Source organism: Festucalex cinctus, chromosome 2 (genome assembly GCF_051991245.1).
Source record: "Festucalex cinctus isolate MCC-2025b chromosome 2, RoL_Fcin_1.0, whole genome shotgun sequence".
In the NCBI taxonomy this organism is placed as follows: Eukaryota; Metazoa; Chordata; class Actinopteri; order Syngnathiformes; family Syngnathidae; genus Festucalex; species Festucalex cinctus.
In genome coordinates this window covers 2,570,807-2,587,999 of record NC_135412.1, presented here as the reverse complement: position 1 = coordinate 2,587,999, position 17,193 = coordinate 2,570,807, and the positions used below count along the sequence as shown (strand labels likewise).

The following is a 17,193-nucleotide window of genomic DNA, read 5'->3' as shown; positions in this document are numbered from 1 at the left end:
TAATAATAATAATAATAAGAAGAAGAATTAGGGATGTTCGATACCACTTTTTTTCAGACCGATACCGAAACTCAGACTCTCAGTACTCACCGATACCAACTGCCGATACCAGTAGTACATTTTGACAAATAAAAAAAAATCGATAAAAGATATTTTTAAACAAATATATTTCCTTTAATTTTGACAAAAAAAACTAGGGACGTTCGATACCACTTTTTTTCAGACCGATACCGAAACTCAGACTCTCAGTACTCACCGATACCAACTGCCGATACCAGTAGTACATTTTGACAAATAAAAAAAAATCGATAAAAGATATTTTTAAACAAATATATTTCCTTTAATTTTGACAAAAAAAACTAGGGACGTTCGATACCACTTTTTTTCAGACCGATACCGAAACTCAGACTCTCAGTACTCACCGATACCAACTGCCGATACCAGTAGTACATTTTGACAAATAAAAAAAAATCGATAAAAGATATTTTTAAACAAATATATTTCCTTGAATTTTGATTAAAAAAAAAAAAAAAAAAACCAGCACAGTCACTCTTCAGTTGTCTTAACGCTCAAAATAAAACACAAAAAAATGCTCTTTTAGTTTAAGCTTCACAATTTTGAAGTATTTCCAAGCCGGTGAAGTTTTGGTGAAAAACTGCCGCAAGCTAGCGCCACTTACAGGCAAGGAGGACTCACTTAACGTCTTCCCCCTCCGCCATCGCTCGCTTGTACTCGTCTGCGTCACGAGTACTCGAGTACTTGAAAAAAGGCTGATATCGGACCGATACCGATACCTGGTATCGGTACTCGCCCATCCCTAATAATAACAATAGGGTGGCACAGTGGTGGAGTGCTTGTGATGATTGTTCGTCTCTGCGATTGGCTGGCGACCAGTCCTGGGTGTCCCCCGCCTACTGGCCAAAGCCAGCTGAGATAGGCTCCAGCACCCCCCGCGACCCATGTGAGGAATAAGCGGTCAAGAAAATGGATGGATGGATAATAATAATAATAGTAATAATAAAAATAAAAACATTAGTTTTTTAAACTATAGTCAGTTTTATTCATATGAGAAATAGGAAAAACATACAGGACACATCATTTGTTACTTGCTGAAGGGTTGGCAAGTGGCCCAACTTTATGTTGAATACCCATTTTACTGTACACATCTTTAATTAAATTCACAACCACAATCTTACAGTCCTTAATCACGGCGACATGACAAGTCAATATCTTCAATAAATGCACAATATGAACCATTTATTACCAGTGAGGTCACGAGGTGGGTCACATTTTTTTTCTCTCTGGACAAGAAGTCCGGTCGGCTCGATGGTTTTTTTCAAACCGTTCAAGTCCAGATTCTCCCGCACCTCACTCAACCGTATACAAACGTTGAAAAATCATTTCGCACGTGTCCGACTTATGATAACAGACGTCGGTTGAGCCGAGTCTTGCGACGCGATGATGTTGCGCAACACAAAGACCTATAAGTCACAAAATGCATGCGTTCGTTTGCGACAGCGCGAATGGATTGCTCGTGCGCGCGACTGGTTTTGCCACTCGATAAAACGTGTTTATGGCGACTTGAATCGGTTCAGAAGATTGCTCGGGGTGAGTTTTAACACATAAAACATATGCGCCACATTTGCACGTCACAGAGAAATAGAATTACAGGAAGAGCCGCACAGTTGAGTTTTGTGGTGGAAATGTAAAATCATGCATGAGGAAATATTCGGCATGAAGGTTGTCATTTTTTCCGTTCCTGATGTTTCAACAGCAAGTGCACACGTTGCGCTGGACTTCAATTTCAACACAATCACAATAGATGAAAGTTGCAATCAATGACGTTTTTTGTTACCAAAAGCAAACTGATGTCGGTAAAAGGAAAATCCGCTCTCTTAACTCATTCACTCGCCGCCATTTTCACATTTCGCAATCCCGTTCGCTCCCGACTGTTTTTGCTGGATTTTGACTGATTTTGCAAGGCCCACAGAATATTGTGTTCTATTGCTATAAAAAAAACATGGAACCTATCAAAAGAAAGATTAAAATCTCTTCTTTCATCAGGAAAAAAAAGTATGTTTCTATCTGTTTCAGTTTTGCAGCGATTAGCATTAGAAGAGAGCTAAGTTTCATCAGTTTTCACAAATCTATTTAAAATTGTAAGAAATTGAGCTTTTTTTTCTCGATGGCCCTGGTTGATCTCTTTTGCTCTGCTGCCACCTGCTGGCCGTTTGTGTAATAACTACCATTCCTGCAACCGTTCTTTGCAGTTGAGAGGCTGCATCAAAGCCTTCTGTATGCTCTAGCATTAAAAAAACAAATAAAAAAAAACAAAAACGTATAAATACGTCTTTGGGACACTTAGAACATTTCAAAAAGCGTATTTATACGTTATTGGGACTAAATGAGTTAAAAAGGAAGTCAACCTTAGACATTTCTTGACAATGATATGTGACCTCATGAGTCTAAACAAGACATTCTGAATAATATTATATTTGTGCAAAATGAGTTTTGCAGCAAAATCCAGCCGCTTTTATCTATCTCGAGGGGCGGCCATTTTGCCACTTAGTTGTTCAGTTGCTTAGTTGCTCAGTGATCAGGCAACAACCAATCACAGCTCACCTGTTTTCGAAAGCTGAGCTGTGATTGGTTGTTACCTGAGACCTGCGCATCTGTGATGTCATTTTCACAAAATAGCTTTCCTTTACAATAATGCGGAAGAAATGAAGTAACAAAGTTAGTGAAAACAAATTCAAATCACGACCAAAAGGAATGGCGGCAAACACAATTTGAGATTTGAGTGAGTGTCGTTCGTCTCACAGTGTTGTGAATGAAACACACCCATCATAATTGTCTTTTTCCAAATAAGACTTGATGGCCTCTGCTGCGTACGTTTCAACATAAAAGCTGCTATGAAGGCGTGAGAATCAAGTTGTTAACTTTTACTACGCTGCACCCTGCAAAACGGCTCGAGTTATTTACATTTGACATGTCCTCATCGGTAAACGACAACCCACTGATGAGGTTTTATGTGTGTGTGTTTTTTTTTAATGTTTTGTAAATGTGCAAAGTGAAGATGCTCTTTCATGCAACTTTCTTGTTTCCCATGGCTGCTTGTTGGTGCCTGCTTTGAAGTCAAAGTGAGCGCGAGGGAGGTTCTCCTCAGGCTGCGAGCAGACAGAACATTTCAGTGTGTGGGCGTTGAAGGACTCCTACTGTATAATTTGTGTTAAATGTCAGGAAACAAAGAGCACAAACTTCAACTGACAATTTTTTCCCCCCTATTAACTCTTTAACTGCCAAAAACGTTTAACTCATTTGCTCCCAATAGCGTGTAAATACGTTTTTTTTTTCACGTTTTAAGTGTCCCAAAGACGGATTTATACGTTTTTTTTTTTGTTTTTTTTTTGTTTTTTTTATGCTAGAGCATACAGAAGGCTTTGATGCAGCCTCTCAACTGTTGCAGAAATGGTAGTTATTACACAAACGGCCAGCAGGTGGCAGCAGAGCAAAGGAGATCAACCAGGGCCATGTAGAAAAAAAGCTCAATTACTTACAATTTTAAATAGATTTGTGAAAACTGATGAAACTTAGCTCTCTTCTAATGCTAATTGCTGCGAAATGGAAACAGATAGAAACATACTTTTTTTTTTTCTGGTGAAAGAAGATACTTTAATCTTTCTTTTGATGCTTTTATAGCAAAAGAACACAATATTCTGTAGGCCTTGCAAAATCAGTCAAAATCCAGTAAAACAGCCGGGAGCGAACGGGATTGCGAAATGTGAAAATGGCGGCGAGTGAATGAGTTAATAACAATTAGTAAAATCACGATGTATGCTGCCATAAACGTGAAATGACGTCATCTGTTTTTTTTTTTGTTTTTTTTCTTAAATGGACGGAGCAACGTCTAAGTGCAGCGCTGCCTGGTCAATGGGTTGTGGAATCAAAAACACCACCTAACTATGGCCAGCAGATGGCAGCATTGTGTCTCTTTTCAATGGGCTGTTGGTGTATTGGAATTACAAGGAAATGTGACGGAATCTGACGAATGCTCGTAATCAGCGAAATGGCACTGTGGGGGTTGTTTTCTTTTTGTTGTTGTTTTTTTTCCCTAACGTGTGGCAGTGAAAGAGTTAAGAAAACGAAAAAAAAAAAATTCTTTTTGCATAAATGCACACAATAATTTAAAGGACAAATCACAGCAGGTGAATCATGCTGGGGGCTTCTCTGCAAATGTAATGAGACGGAATGTTGACCTTTAACCCCCGCCCGCTTATGTCTCTTAATTCCGTCTTTGTGAAGATTTAGTCAGAAGGCTTCTCTGCTCTTCTTCCTCGTCTTCGGTTTCTTCATCCCCAGCGGCAAGCGGAACGGAAGTCAGCAGTTGGGTATCGGCGTGGATTTCCTCGTCGTCGGATTGGATCACGGGCGTGTCTGCCCCGCCCCCGCTGGTGTCGCTGGAGCCCGACGACGTCGACGACATGCGAGACTTGGACCCGACGTGGGCTTCGTTTTGCCGCTGCGACGGCGGACACGTTCTGTAGACGACCTCGGCCGCTTCGTTTGCGTCGTCTTCGTCTTCGTCCTCCGCATCTGGAAATACACGCGTGCTCAAAATGCTCGTTTCCGTTTCGTTTCCGTTTCGGTCGTCTTCATGATGAGATTATGACATCATTTGAAATGAAATGAACCCTCCAAAAAAAACACAAAAAAATATATCTTGTATTTACCTCTTCAATCTCTGCAAAGACAGTTAAATAAAAATGCATGTTGATTCAAAATGTGTCTTCAAAAAAAATAAAAATAAATCAGAATTACAGTACATACAACAAAAGTTCTTCTTGTAGCTTTCAGGTCAAATTTCAGGATGAACCTAAAATTTGCAGATGAACTTCATTTGACCTTGTCTAAACTTTGTCCAATGTTAAATGTTTCTGTAGTTTCTGCACAAATTGTTATTCTCTAGCAAGGAGCTGAATGAAAACAATCACAAAATGCTGGGGCGCAATTTTTCATCAGTGCTCGTCAGTCACATAAGGACCGAACCAGATGTATGACCAAAATGCATAAAGTTCTGCCGTTTTCACTCAAGAAAAGGCCATTTTGAAATAGAGGATTTAAACAGACAAACTACTTCTCAATTTACAGATGTGGGCTTCTCTTAATTTCTGGTGGTGATTTTGTCCTAAACCCGCACCCCCCCCAACCTGTATTTTGCCATTTTGTGTTTGTTTTGTAAACAGCTGGACGTTTCAGTGGAAAGACAGTGTTTACACCCCACCAGCCAATCACAGAGCAGGGGGGGGGGGGGAATTTCTTTCTTTTTTTTTTTTTACAGATTTTTTTTTCACTCAATCATTCACACATGTAAGCTTCTGTGAGTGAGTGAGTGAGTGGAAAAAAAATAATAATCCGTGCGTGCTTTCAAATTGCAGCGGGAGTAACGTCACGCAGCCGACAAATTTTTGCGACACGCCACCCGCCGCTCTGCGATTGGCTGGAGGGGTGTAAACAATATCTTTCCACAGAAACGGCCCGCTATTTACAAAACAAACACAAAATGGCAAAATACAGGTTCGGGGGTAGGGGAGGGGGGTGCGGGTTTAGGACAAAATCACCCCCACACGTTATGAAAAGCCCAGATCTGTAAATTGAGAAGTAGTTTGTTTGTTTAAATCCTGTATTTAAAAAGTGCTTTTTCCAGAGTCAAACCGGCAGACTCTGCCTTTAATTAAATATGGACAAAATATGTGCATATGTGCAAAATACAGTAAGTAAATCTAAAAGATCCTCTATGCCAACCAAACAATACAGGTTTTGAAGTAAACAACAAAATAACCATGTAGTCTTTTTTTTTTTTCATTTTTTTATTTTATTTTGTGTGTGTGTGTGTGTGTGTGTGTATGGCAAAGTGCTCTCGTGCATAAAATGACCATGCAAGGATGGCATAACTGCTGAACAGCAAACCAACATTGTGGGTACAAGAATTAATTTTGTGCATTTTTTCCCCCCCACAAAAATCAACTCACTTAAAATTGTAATATTATTGACGTACTATCATTCCAAATCTGCAAAACATTACTCGGCCTGCTCATGTACAAGCCAGTGTGCGATACTCAGTTGAAGCGCAACTAAGCCATGTCTGCCATCTAGTGATGAATGGTGATATTCCAACTTAAAACTACAGTCGACGCATATTCCAAGCGCACGCATATTCGTGGATGTTTTGTTTGAATTTTTTTTCAATATTTCTTAACATTGTCATTTTACTATTATTATTATTATTATTATTTTTGGGGGTCGCAAAACAATTTTCAAATTTTTTAATTTTTTTATTTATGTATTTATTTATTTATTGATGTTATCGTGGGGCAATTTAGTGTGGCATGCGGCCCGTGGGCTGCAAGTTGCCCAATTTTGGTCTATACCTACACTACAAAAAGTGTTTACCTGTGATTAATTATAAAAAAAAATAATAAAAAAAACTCTTTGAGAATCATGCTTTTCTTTACACAGCCCAAACAAGAAGTTGTTTATTTGGCGTGTTATTTGGATTCCGTCCGTGTACCTGGTAGAGGTGACGCAATCCCTCCCTCATCTGCTCCGGACCCGGAGTTGAGGAAGACGTCAAGGGCCTCTTGGTCCGAGATGTCCATCAGGTCCATTTGCTCCAGCACGTCCACGTTCACCTCCATCGACGAGATACTCCCCATGGGGGCTGCAAAAAACAAATTGCGTTGCCAAGTTGTTAACATTTTGTGCTAAGTGAGAAGGTAAATGGATCCATTAAGGCTTTTTATCTGTTGATGTTCTGTCGGTAGAATCGCGTTTTCACGCAACCGTTTATTGCCCTCAACTGAAGCCGCTTACGTTTCCTGCTGTCAATCTGCAGGTGAGCTGAGGGCAGGTAATTATCCACATCTTGCTGGTAGGCATCCTCAAAAAAGCGTTGCCTCTCCCTCAGCTTCAGATGATGCGCAGAATCGTTGTCCAACAATCTCTGGGAGGTGTCCGTCTCCGCTGAACAATCACAAACAAGTTCAGTTGAAAATATATACACACACGGAGCCTTTCGCCTGCTGGGATCTTGATTTGAATATTTATAAGTTGGATTGGTGACGTTTGATCACGTCACTGCCAAAAGTCACGTGACTTTTATCCGTAGTGGGAGAATTGCTTTTTATGTACGCAAAACATTTTTTTGCACTTGAAAGTTTTTTGTTGTTGTTGTTGTAATTGAAGATATGCTTCTTTGTGTACGTAGATCACACATTTTGTGTACATAGATCACGTCGTTTTTTGCATGTAGATCAGGTTTTGCTTACGTAGATCTTTTTTTTGTACATAGATCACACGTTTTGTGTATGTAGATCATTTTTTGTGTACATAGATCACACGTTTTGTGTATGTAGATCACGTCGTTTTGTGTACGTAGAGCACATATTTTGTGTACATAGATGACATATTTTGTGTACGTAGATCACACGTTTTGTGTATGTAGATCACATTTTGTGCACGTAGATCAGGTTTTGTGTACGTAAAATCACACATTTTGTGTACGTAGATCACATGTTTGTGTATGTAGATCACTTTTTGTGCACATAGATCAGGTTTTGTGTACGTAGATCAGGCTTTTTGTGTTTACTGGGTTTTGGCATGATCCTAACTCCATATTTGAACAGTTGGTGTTGGAGACGTTTTTATATCCACCTTTAGTGCGACGCTTTGCCAAACTGACCAGCTTCGGTTGTGTAACTGTGCTAAATTTTGCTCGCCACGCTGGGCCTTCTTCCCCCACCGGGCTGCATTTGCTGACACTTTGACTCATGTCACCAGTGCATTATTCGTTGGTGCGTGAGCGCGTTCGCGCGCGTGATCACGTCTGAATGTGTGCACTCGCCACTTCACTAAAAAGCGAGCGAGTGCCTATTGAATGACTCGTTTACACAATTGAAGCAAACGGATGCCGCTTCAACCGGACACTTTCGAAATTTCTGCAGACCAAAGTCTGACATATTTTTCCCTCACTACACTTTTTTTTTTTTTTTTTCTACTGCTGTTATGACATCAGTCCTTTATTCTATCATACACATAATCTGTGAGGCATGAACCCCTCTCCATGTTTCACAGTCATTTATTTATTTTTTTTGGACCTGGTGAGTTATTAGAGCAACTTCAATAGGTTTTCTATTGTTATTATACATATATATATATATATATATATATATATATATATATACATATATATATATATATATATATATATATATATATATATATATATTTTATTTTTTATTTTATTTTATTTATTTTTTTTACTTATTATTATCATCTATCCATCCCCTAATTGTGAGGTACAAAGCTGAAGTCACTTTTAGTTTTCAATTTATCAAGTAATCTTCTGTAGTTTCAAATTATTATTATATTATTATTATTATTATTATTATCATATTATTCAAATTATTATTTCATGTCTCCAACACTCATCTTAAGTCTCATCAATTGCCTCCAATTGTTACAAAAAAAAACGTTATCTGCCTTTATTTATTTTATCAGAGCGGTGTTAGTTTAATTAAACATGTTTATGATGTTTATGTGATTGATTGAAGTTGTAATCTACATTTAAATGTACGTTGGAACCAAAATGTTTCTTCTTCCTTAGTGTTAAGTAAAACGCTTATCTATGCAGTTATGGACATGCACATGCAAACTACAACCAAAAAAGTTACATTTGAGATTAATTGCCTCAACATGACGTCTTGGTGCTACTCAACAACATCAAATGTGAAATGCACTGTATACAGTATGACAACTGAATTAATACTATTAAAAAAAAAATGGTTTTGATGTGTGCCTTCATTTCTGTAATTCTGCCTGGAGATAAACATGCACCCCTGCGACGTGAGTCATATAATTATTAAACGTCTCGTGTTTTGAGCCATCCCGGAAGACATGCGGGTGGGGGGTGCAATTTCGCAAACATTTTACCTTGCTTGATTGTGTTCAAAGCCTCCATGGGGGAATCTCGTGCTTTTCTCACTGAGATTATTAACTGCCAGCGAGTTTTACGTGGCTCTGCGCAATCATTAAGTTAAGTGGTTTTCGACGTTTGAATGTGATCCAAAAGAAAAAAAGAAAAAATGAAACCTGTTCGTCTGCCAGGTTGCAGGATTGTAAATGAATCTGCCTGAAGGTTGTGATTATGACTTCTCTTTTCCATTTCATTGAAATTTGGTGTAGCTCCCTTTATCAAAACAAATGACGGATTATTTTGATTATTCCAACAATTCTACGACCATTTCATCTTTCTTCACAGGCCGTTAGCTTCACTATATAAAATTCAATCAATATTTCCCAAATGGCATCCTACTGTTGACTGTTTTCAAATTTCCAAATGCATATGTAATTATTAGAATACTGTATATTCATTCTTCTTCGCAATTATGTTTTGTTTTGACTAGGGATGTTCGATATCACTTTTTTTTCAGACCGATACTCAGACCCTCAGTACTCACCGATACCAACTGCTGATACCAGTAGTACATTTTGACAAAAAATCAAAAATAAATCACTAAAATATATTTTTAAACAAATATATTTCCTTTAATTTTGACAAAAAAAAAACTAGGGATGTTCGGTACCACTTTTTTTCAGACCGATACCGATACTCAGACCCTCAGTACTCAACGATACCGATACCAACTGCCGATACAGGTAGTACATTTTGACAAAAAAAAAATCACTAAAAGATATTTTTAAACAAATATATTTCCTTTAATTTTGACAAAAACAACAGCACAGTCACTCTTCAATAGTCTTAATGCTCAAAATAAAACACAAAAATGCTCTTTTAGTTTAAGTATTTCCAAACCGGTGAAGTTTTGGTGAAAAACTTCTGCAAGCTAGCGCCACTTACAGGCAAGGAGGACTCCCTTAACGTCTTCCAACTCTGCCATCGCTCGCTTGTACTCGTCTGCGTCACGAGTATCGAGTACTTGAAAAAAGGCTGGTATCGGCCCAATACACGCCCATCCCTAGTTTTGACTCATAAAATTCCCAACATTTTAATGTTTTTTTTTTGGGGGGGGGGTTTCCGTAAGAAACCTGGCTTTACTTAAATTAGTTGTTTAAATTTTTTGATTTTTAATTAATTAACTATTAGACCTCTCAGGGCTTGTTTTTTTTTTTTGCACATTGTTGAATTTACATTTTTATCGTTTAATCTTCTACGTATTCCTCAAATAGGATGCGCTTGTTTGGGAATTTGGTTGGTCGCTCGCCGCTCTGGCGTACTGAAGGAATTTCCTTGACTTGAACGTGCGGTGTGGAAAATTCAACTAATGTTTCTGCCAGCTGGAACCACATCTATCGATTGGCAGGCAGGGAGCGCCAAGTGATTTTGGGGAATCTGATCAAGGTGCAGGCAGATTCTGAGCCGACATGCGTGGTGAATGTATATCAAATCTCATTCGGAAATTTGGGGGGGTCAAGATGGTCTCCGCAGCCAACTTTTTGACCGTGGAGGTCTGCTTGCAAAAGTACTTTTCACACGGAGGCCTGCTGCAGGACACAAGCAAATTGTTTTTGCTCAATCAGCACATCTCACACATTCAGCCGTAATAAAAAAAATTTTGATCGGTGGCAAATCAAGCCGACTGTGTTCACGCCCATTTTGTTTTTGTTAATTCTCCTTTTCAAATGAAACTGCAGTAAATGCCAGCTCTCGAGTAAAGCATGGTGACATAATTGGAACGGTTTCAGATTGACATATACAGGAAAAGATATTCAAGGCTGTGTTCACTTTCAGCGTTTCTAAAAGAAACATTTGAGCAAAAAAACTGATTTCCTTGGAATGCACTTTGAGCTTTTCTTGTCCATGGACAAAACGGATTCATTCTTTGTTCGGCTGCGGCTTTATCCTGATCTGGACTATGAAACAAAGGTCACATGAAAAGGATTTACTGCGGCGGGTCAAGGAAGACAGAACAGCTGTCGAAGTGGAATGTGGAGTCAAAGTGCCTCACAGCATATTCAAAGAAATCACTTGGTTTGGTTTGGTTTATTCATTTTTTTCCCTTTCGGACACATTACAGCAGAGTTGTCCAAACTACGGCCCGGGGGCCATTTGCGGCCCGCCGTCCATTTTTTAGTGGCCCGCAACATATGCTAAAAATGGCATTTGACTCAGTTCAAATAAAATAAAAACAAAAATATTTGGAGATGGTCAAAGTAAGAAGGGAAGGTGTCGAAAAACACAGGTGCAATTAAAGGTTATTTTTGGTTAATTAAAACTAACGAAAATACTAAAAATTAAAAAAAAAGAATTGTTAACGAAATAAAATAAAAATGAAGATACTTAAAAGTAAACTAACTGAAACTACATATTATGTTTACAAAACTAACTAAAATGAAACTAACTATAATTAGAGCAAAAATGTCCTTTGTTTTAGTCTTTGATAATAATTTTAATGCATGAGCCGTTGGAGATGATTTTAAATGTGATTTTTAGTAGATTTATTTTGATATAAACCGGAATAATGACGTCGCGCTCATGGTATTTTTAAATATTGCGCACAAGTAATACACATTTAAAAAAACAACAACTAAAACTAATACTGAAACTAACTAAACTAAAACAAAGCATTTATTAAAGAATTAAAACTAATACAAACTATCAGAACCACCCAGAAAACTAATTAAAACAAAATTTTAAAAATCAAAACGAAATAAAAACTAAAATGAAAAATTGCAAAACTATAATAACCCTACTGCCATATTACAAACAAATTGGTTTATATACTGTAGCATTTTTCTAAATATGCAAAAGCACAAATCAATTATTTGTATAATTTTTAGGACCGAACACAATTTCTCTTCATAACATTATGTGGCCCTTGCGTCCTGAGTTTCTGTATGTGGCCCTCAAATGAAAAAGTTTGGACACACCTGCATTACAGCTTACATCAATCACATCGCATCATTTGCAACATTGACGTCCGAAAGAAGGGCTGACGGGTAGAAGCCGAAGCTTATTCGAGACCCGTCGCCATCGACCATTACTAGAACGCATCAATCAAATACATTATTTAGAATAGTCATTGATTATTATCGTTATCCATCCCATACGATCCCAGACAAGCTCGCTCAGTTCCTCTTGAATGTCCGTGTGTAGATTGTGGCTGGTCCCGGTCATTTGGAACTGGTGAGTCGGTTCCCAGACGCCACCAAGCGCAATTCTTCTCTTTCACCAGTAGGGTCTTCGCTGACCTCGGATCAGCTTTAACACATGTTGTGCTTTCCAGAAGAGTAAATCGGCTTGCATTCTGCCCATTGCAATTCAAGCAATTTTTGCCTCGATTCTGCTCAGCTAGCGCCACTGGTTGCTAGTACGTTGTAGATTTGATGACTCCTGTGCACTCCCCACGCCAGCCGCATTCCAGGAACCAGACCACCAACCCCCATTTTGCGTATTGACAGCAGTTTCATTGTAGCCACAATACAACCTTATCATGTCGCCTTGACTGTTATATGCCATATATGTAAGTAGGGGTGTGATTTGCCTAGTACCTGACGATTCGATTCGTATCACGATTCACACGTCACGATTCGATTCGATACCGATTAATCCCGATACGAATTTATAAGTCGATTGTTGCGATTTTTTTTCATTCAAATTTAGAAAATACTAATCAGTAAGCTTGTAGAGTGTAAGATTTATATGAAAATGTATTATTTATTTATCTGAAATTTCAGTCTTATAGAGGTTGTAATCTGTTTGATGTTTGAACAGCATTAAAATAAAATATTAAGGCTTAATGTTCCGTTCATATAACATTCTTCCATGCTCAAGGTGTGAATCCTAACCCGAAGTCAGACGTTTTGTTGAATATTTTTCCATTAAAAATGGAAGTTTAAAAATCGATTCACACACACAAAAACAAAAACAAAACAAAAAAAAAGGCAATGATGATAAGACGTTGAATCGGTAAGACTACCGAATGAACAATTCTGAGCTCTTATTAAAAAAAAATAAAAAATAAAAAGAAAATAGATTTTTTTTTTTTATTGAATCGATTCGAGAATCGCGCGATGTCGTATCGCGATATATCGCCGAATCGATTTTTTTTAACACCCCTATATGTAAGTATGGCATTCACTTTTTATTGTAATATTAGTATATGTGTTGTATTATCTCTCTTTTGCAATGCAGAAATTTTATGCCACTTGTGATCTAAGGCAGGACAAACGGCTTGGAAATTCCTTCTCTGTCTAAGCCCACCGTGAATCATAACAGCCTTCGGCTTGCTCTTATGTAACGCTCGTCCAGTTCTTCTGCTGCACCCGTCCGGAGTGCATCGCGGCCGGCGCGAGACCTCCTGCCTTCTCCGCGCATGTTTGTCGAGAGGGAGAAATTGTCAAGACCGTCATGTGAAGTTTTATGTAACCTGACCTGTTCGCAATTAAACGTCAATGTCGGTGATTTGTTGGAAATGCTTGACAGGGCGAACTGGTCTCGGATAACTCTCATACAGCGATATTGGGCTTTTTTTTTTTTTTTTGTTACTAAAGCCAAAACTCATAGGACAGGTGTGTCCAAACTTTTGCATTTGAGGGCCACATCCAGAAAATCAGAAGGACGCAAGGGCCACATAATGTTCTGAAGAGAAATTGTGTTTACTCCTAAAAAATTGTACAAATAATTTATTTGTGCTTTTGCAAATTTAGAAAAATGCTACAGCATATAAACCAATTTATTTGTAATATGGTTATGATCGTTTTGGAATTTTTCACTTTAGTTTTTATTCGTTTTCAGGGTGGTTGTGTTATTTTTTATTAGTTTAGTTCTTTAAAAAAATGCTTAGTTTTAGTTTAGTTTGTTAATTTCAATATTATTATTATTATTATTATTATTTTTTTTAATGTGTATTACTTGTGCGCAATATTTTAAAAAACACCATTGGAGCGACGTCATCTTTTGGTGCTTTTCTATTGGCTTCTGCGAGATGACGTCACTTCTGTGTGACATACTTTCAAACGTCATTTTTCCGGTTTATATCAAAATAAATCTACTAAAAATCACATTTAAAATCATCCCCAAATGCTCATGCATTAAATTAATTACCAAACACTAAAACGAAGGACGTTTGCTATAATTATAGTTAGTTTTGTAAACATAAAATGCAGTTTCAGTTAGTTTTCGTTTTTTTAGAAAGCATTTTCGTTTTTATTTTATTCTGGTAACAATATTGTTTTTTTAATTTTAGTTGGTTTTTTTCATTAGTTTTAGTGAACTAAAATAACCTTTTAATGGCACCTGTTTTTCGACACTCTCCCTTCTTACTTTGACCATCTCCAAACATTTTTGTTTTGTTTATTTTATTTGAATTGTGTCAAATGCCATTTTTAGCACATGTCACGGGCCGCTGGAAAATGGACGGCGGGCCGCAAATGGCCCCCGGGGCCGTAGTTTGGACACCCCTGACATAGGATATAAACACATCAATGACAAATTTCAATTTGCTCATATTTGGCCCATAACGTCAAATTAACAATGCAAATGAATGTGGCTCAAGATGTGAACGATCGATTGTTTGATCTTTTGGGGTCTTGCCGATGCGCCTCATCCACGTTCAGGGTAAACATTAATCGCTCACCCGATTATCGAGTGCGTCGTGGTGCCTCCCTCCTGCGTCTCACTACTCTCTGCGACCAAAACAGTTTTAACAGACACGCGCCATCGTGTCGTTTTAATGGCGCGGTTATAGATCGAGAGAGCTCGGAAGTGCGCCGCAAGCGCGGAACAAATGTTCCTATTGAAGCCAACAGTCACACGCTAAAGCTTTTCAATCCCCTTGTGACGAGAGGCGGGGAAATCCCATGATCGCCTTTGATGGAAAAGTGGCCGCGTTTTGATTTGGGAGCGAGATTGTACCTTCATTCCACAAGCAGTCAACATTTTTGACAGTTCATCCATCTCCAACTCGATTCCGCATGTTTTTATTCCCCCCCCCCCCCCCCAAGGGATTATTGAGGGCGAGACTCAGCTGTCTGCAGTGTACAGACTCATCATCTTTCGGTATTACTGCTACGAGCCAATCACTGCCCTCCATTGGCCGAGCAGGCCATCAAGCTTAAATCATTTATGTGTGAGATCACTGCACCACAACAGCCGCCACTCCTGACCATATTTTTCCTCAATGTAAACACAGTGCATTAATGAGTAAATATGCGGGTCACTCTGCTCTTGATAATGAACGTCGTCGTCATGTACGAATAGTTACAACGAATGTAAACAACAATACTTTTGCTGCTGTTTGTCCTCAACTCCAATCTCTGATTGCATCTTTGTTTGAAATGTTTATTTGGAATGTATCAACATTATTTTTAATACAGAAATAAAATGACAAGAATCAAGAAGAAAAGAAAGTCAAGGAAAACGTACAATCGTAAAGAAAACAATCGGATACTGTATTCGAAAAGGAGTGAGAAGAAGTCTAACTTATTTACTCACACCGCTTCTCCTTACGTAAATGACATAACTTCCGTCCTCCTGCATCAGGGGTGTCCAAACGTTTTCGTTTGAGGGCCACATACAGAAATTCAGAAGGACGCAAGGGCCACATCATGTTATGAAGAGAAATTGTGTTTAGTCCTAAAAAATTGTACAAATAATTTATTTGTGCTTTTGCATATTTAGAAAAATGCTACAGTATATAAACCAAATTTATTTGTAATATGGCAGTCGGGTTATTATAGTTTTGCAATTTCATTTGAGTTTTTATTTCGTTTTGATTTTTAAAATTTAGTTAATTTTAATTAGTTTTCAGGGTGGTTCTGATAGTTTTTATTAGTTTTAATTCTTTAATAAATGTTTTGTTTTAGTTTAGTTAGTTTCAAAGTTTTAGTTTTTTTATGTGTATTACTTGTGCGCAATATTTAACAAATACCATGAGCGCAACGTCATTATTCCGGTTTATATCAAAATAAATCTACTAAAAATCACATTTAAAATCATCTCCAACGGCTCATGCATTAAAATAATTATCAAAGACTAACACGAAGGACATGTTTGCTATGATTATAGTTAGTTTTATTTTAGTTAGTTTTGTAAACATTATATGTAGTTTCGGTAAGTTTACTTTTTTAAAAAAGTATCTTCGTTTTTATTTTATTTCGTTAACAAATTTTTTTTTTTTTTGAATTTTAGTTTTAGTATTTTCATTAGTTTTAATTAACCAAAATAACCTTTAATAGCATCTGTGTTTTTCGACACCCTCCCTTCTGACTTTGACCATATCCAAACATTTTTGTTTTGTTTATTTTATTTGAACTGAGTCAAATGCCATTTTTAGCACGTGTCAATTAATGTATTCTCATCAGTATGTTTTTTTTTTTTTTTTTTTTAAATGAAATCAACAGAGGTAGCATTGCGTAACAATAATGCATCAGATTTATATACGTAGACATCTTTTTGATAGACAAAACTGGTTCTTATGGATTATGTTAGGAACAAGCGTAAAAAGTAACAATAAAAACTTCAGTCAAACATAAGTAATTTTATTAATACCCATTGCTCATTTACAATAATAAATGGCTCCATATAGTTCAAGGAAATGCTAAGATGCATTACTTAAAGACAATTAGCAACATATAAAAAAATATATATATATTAAGCAGTGCAAATCTAATCCAGCTGAAATTGTTCATCATCATCTCCCATTCAAGTGAAATAAAACAAGTTGCTTACTTACACGCCAGACGTTTGTTGTGTTTGGTTGACCCCGTGGACGACATGATGTCGTGATGTCGCAACGCGTGTCACTTTGTCTTGTCGCCTCCCGTCAAGGCTGCGGGACAGGACGCACGTCGGAGCAGATCATCCAGCAACGGGCGATTTTTCAACTACATGCTTTTTGTCCGCCCTCCCCCGACTCCCTCTCCCTCCTTTGCGATCTCCCCCGTCGTTCTTTCGAGGTTCCCCTCACGCTGCTTTACACTCGCATCCTTTTTGCCCCCTCCCCATCTCCCCCTCTCTCTCTTTTCCTCTCACAAGCAGTCTTGCACACTGTGCAGCTTAGAGACAGGGTGAGTGATAGTAGACATTGTGGCCCGTACCAACTGGTAATAATGAGGGGGGGGTCATAGGATCAGCAGGATTTTACGTAACGTTTAGGGACATACCAAGGATCGTTA

At 37.9% G+C, this 17,193-nt stretch overlaps 1 protein-coding gene across 1 annotated transcript; it reads right to left on the bottom strand.

The window, feature by feature from the left end:
* Positions 1-3,753: 3,753 nt before the first annotated feature.
* On the bottom strand, positions 3,754-16,964 carry LOC144013366 (dysbindin-like). The gene is made up of 4 exons (XM_077512113.1): positions 16,752-16,964; positions 6,871-7,020; positions 6,569-6,718; positions 3,754-4,593 (listed from the first exon to the last, which is right to left on the bottom strand). Exons 1-4 carry the CDS (start codon positions 16,792-16,794, stop codon positions 4,283-4,285), a joined length of 654 nt encoding a protein of 217 aa, XP_077368239.1. The 5' UTR covers positions 16,795-16,964; the 3' UTR covers positions 3,754-4,282.
* Positions 16,965-17,193: the final 229 nt, after the last annotated feature.

What these genes read in the sequence shown, in the direction of transcription:
- LOC144013366 (XM_077512113.1), bottom strand. Translation starts at nt 16,794, where the DNA reads ATGTCGTCCACGGGGTCAACCAAACACAACAAACGTCTGGCGT. An exon ending in ACACAACAAACGTCTGGCGT is followed by an intron (nt 7,021 to 16,751) that starts GTAAGTAAGCAA and finishes GTGATTGTTCAG; the next exon opens with CGGAGACGGACACCTCCCAG. An exon ending in GCAGATTGACAGCAGGAAAC is followed by an intron (nt 6,719 to 6,870) that starts GTAAGCGGCTTC and finishes TGTTTTTTGCAG; the next exon opens with CCCCCATGGGGAGTATCTCG.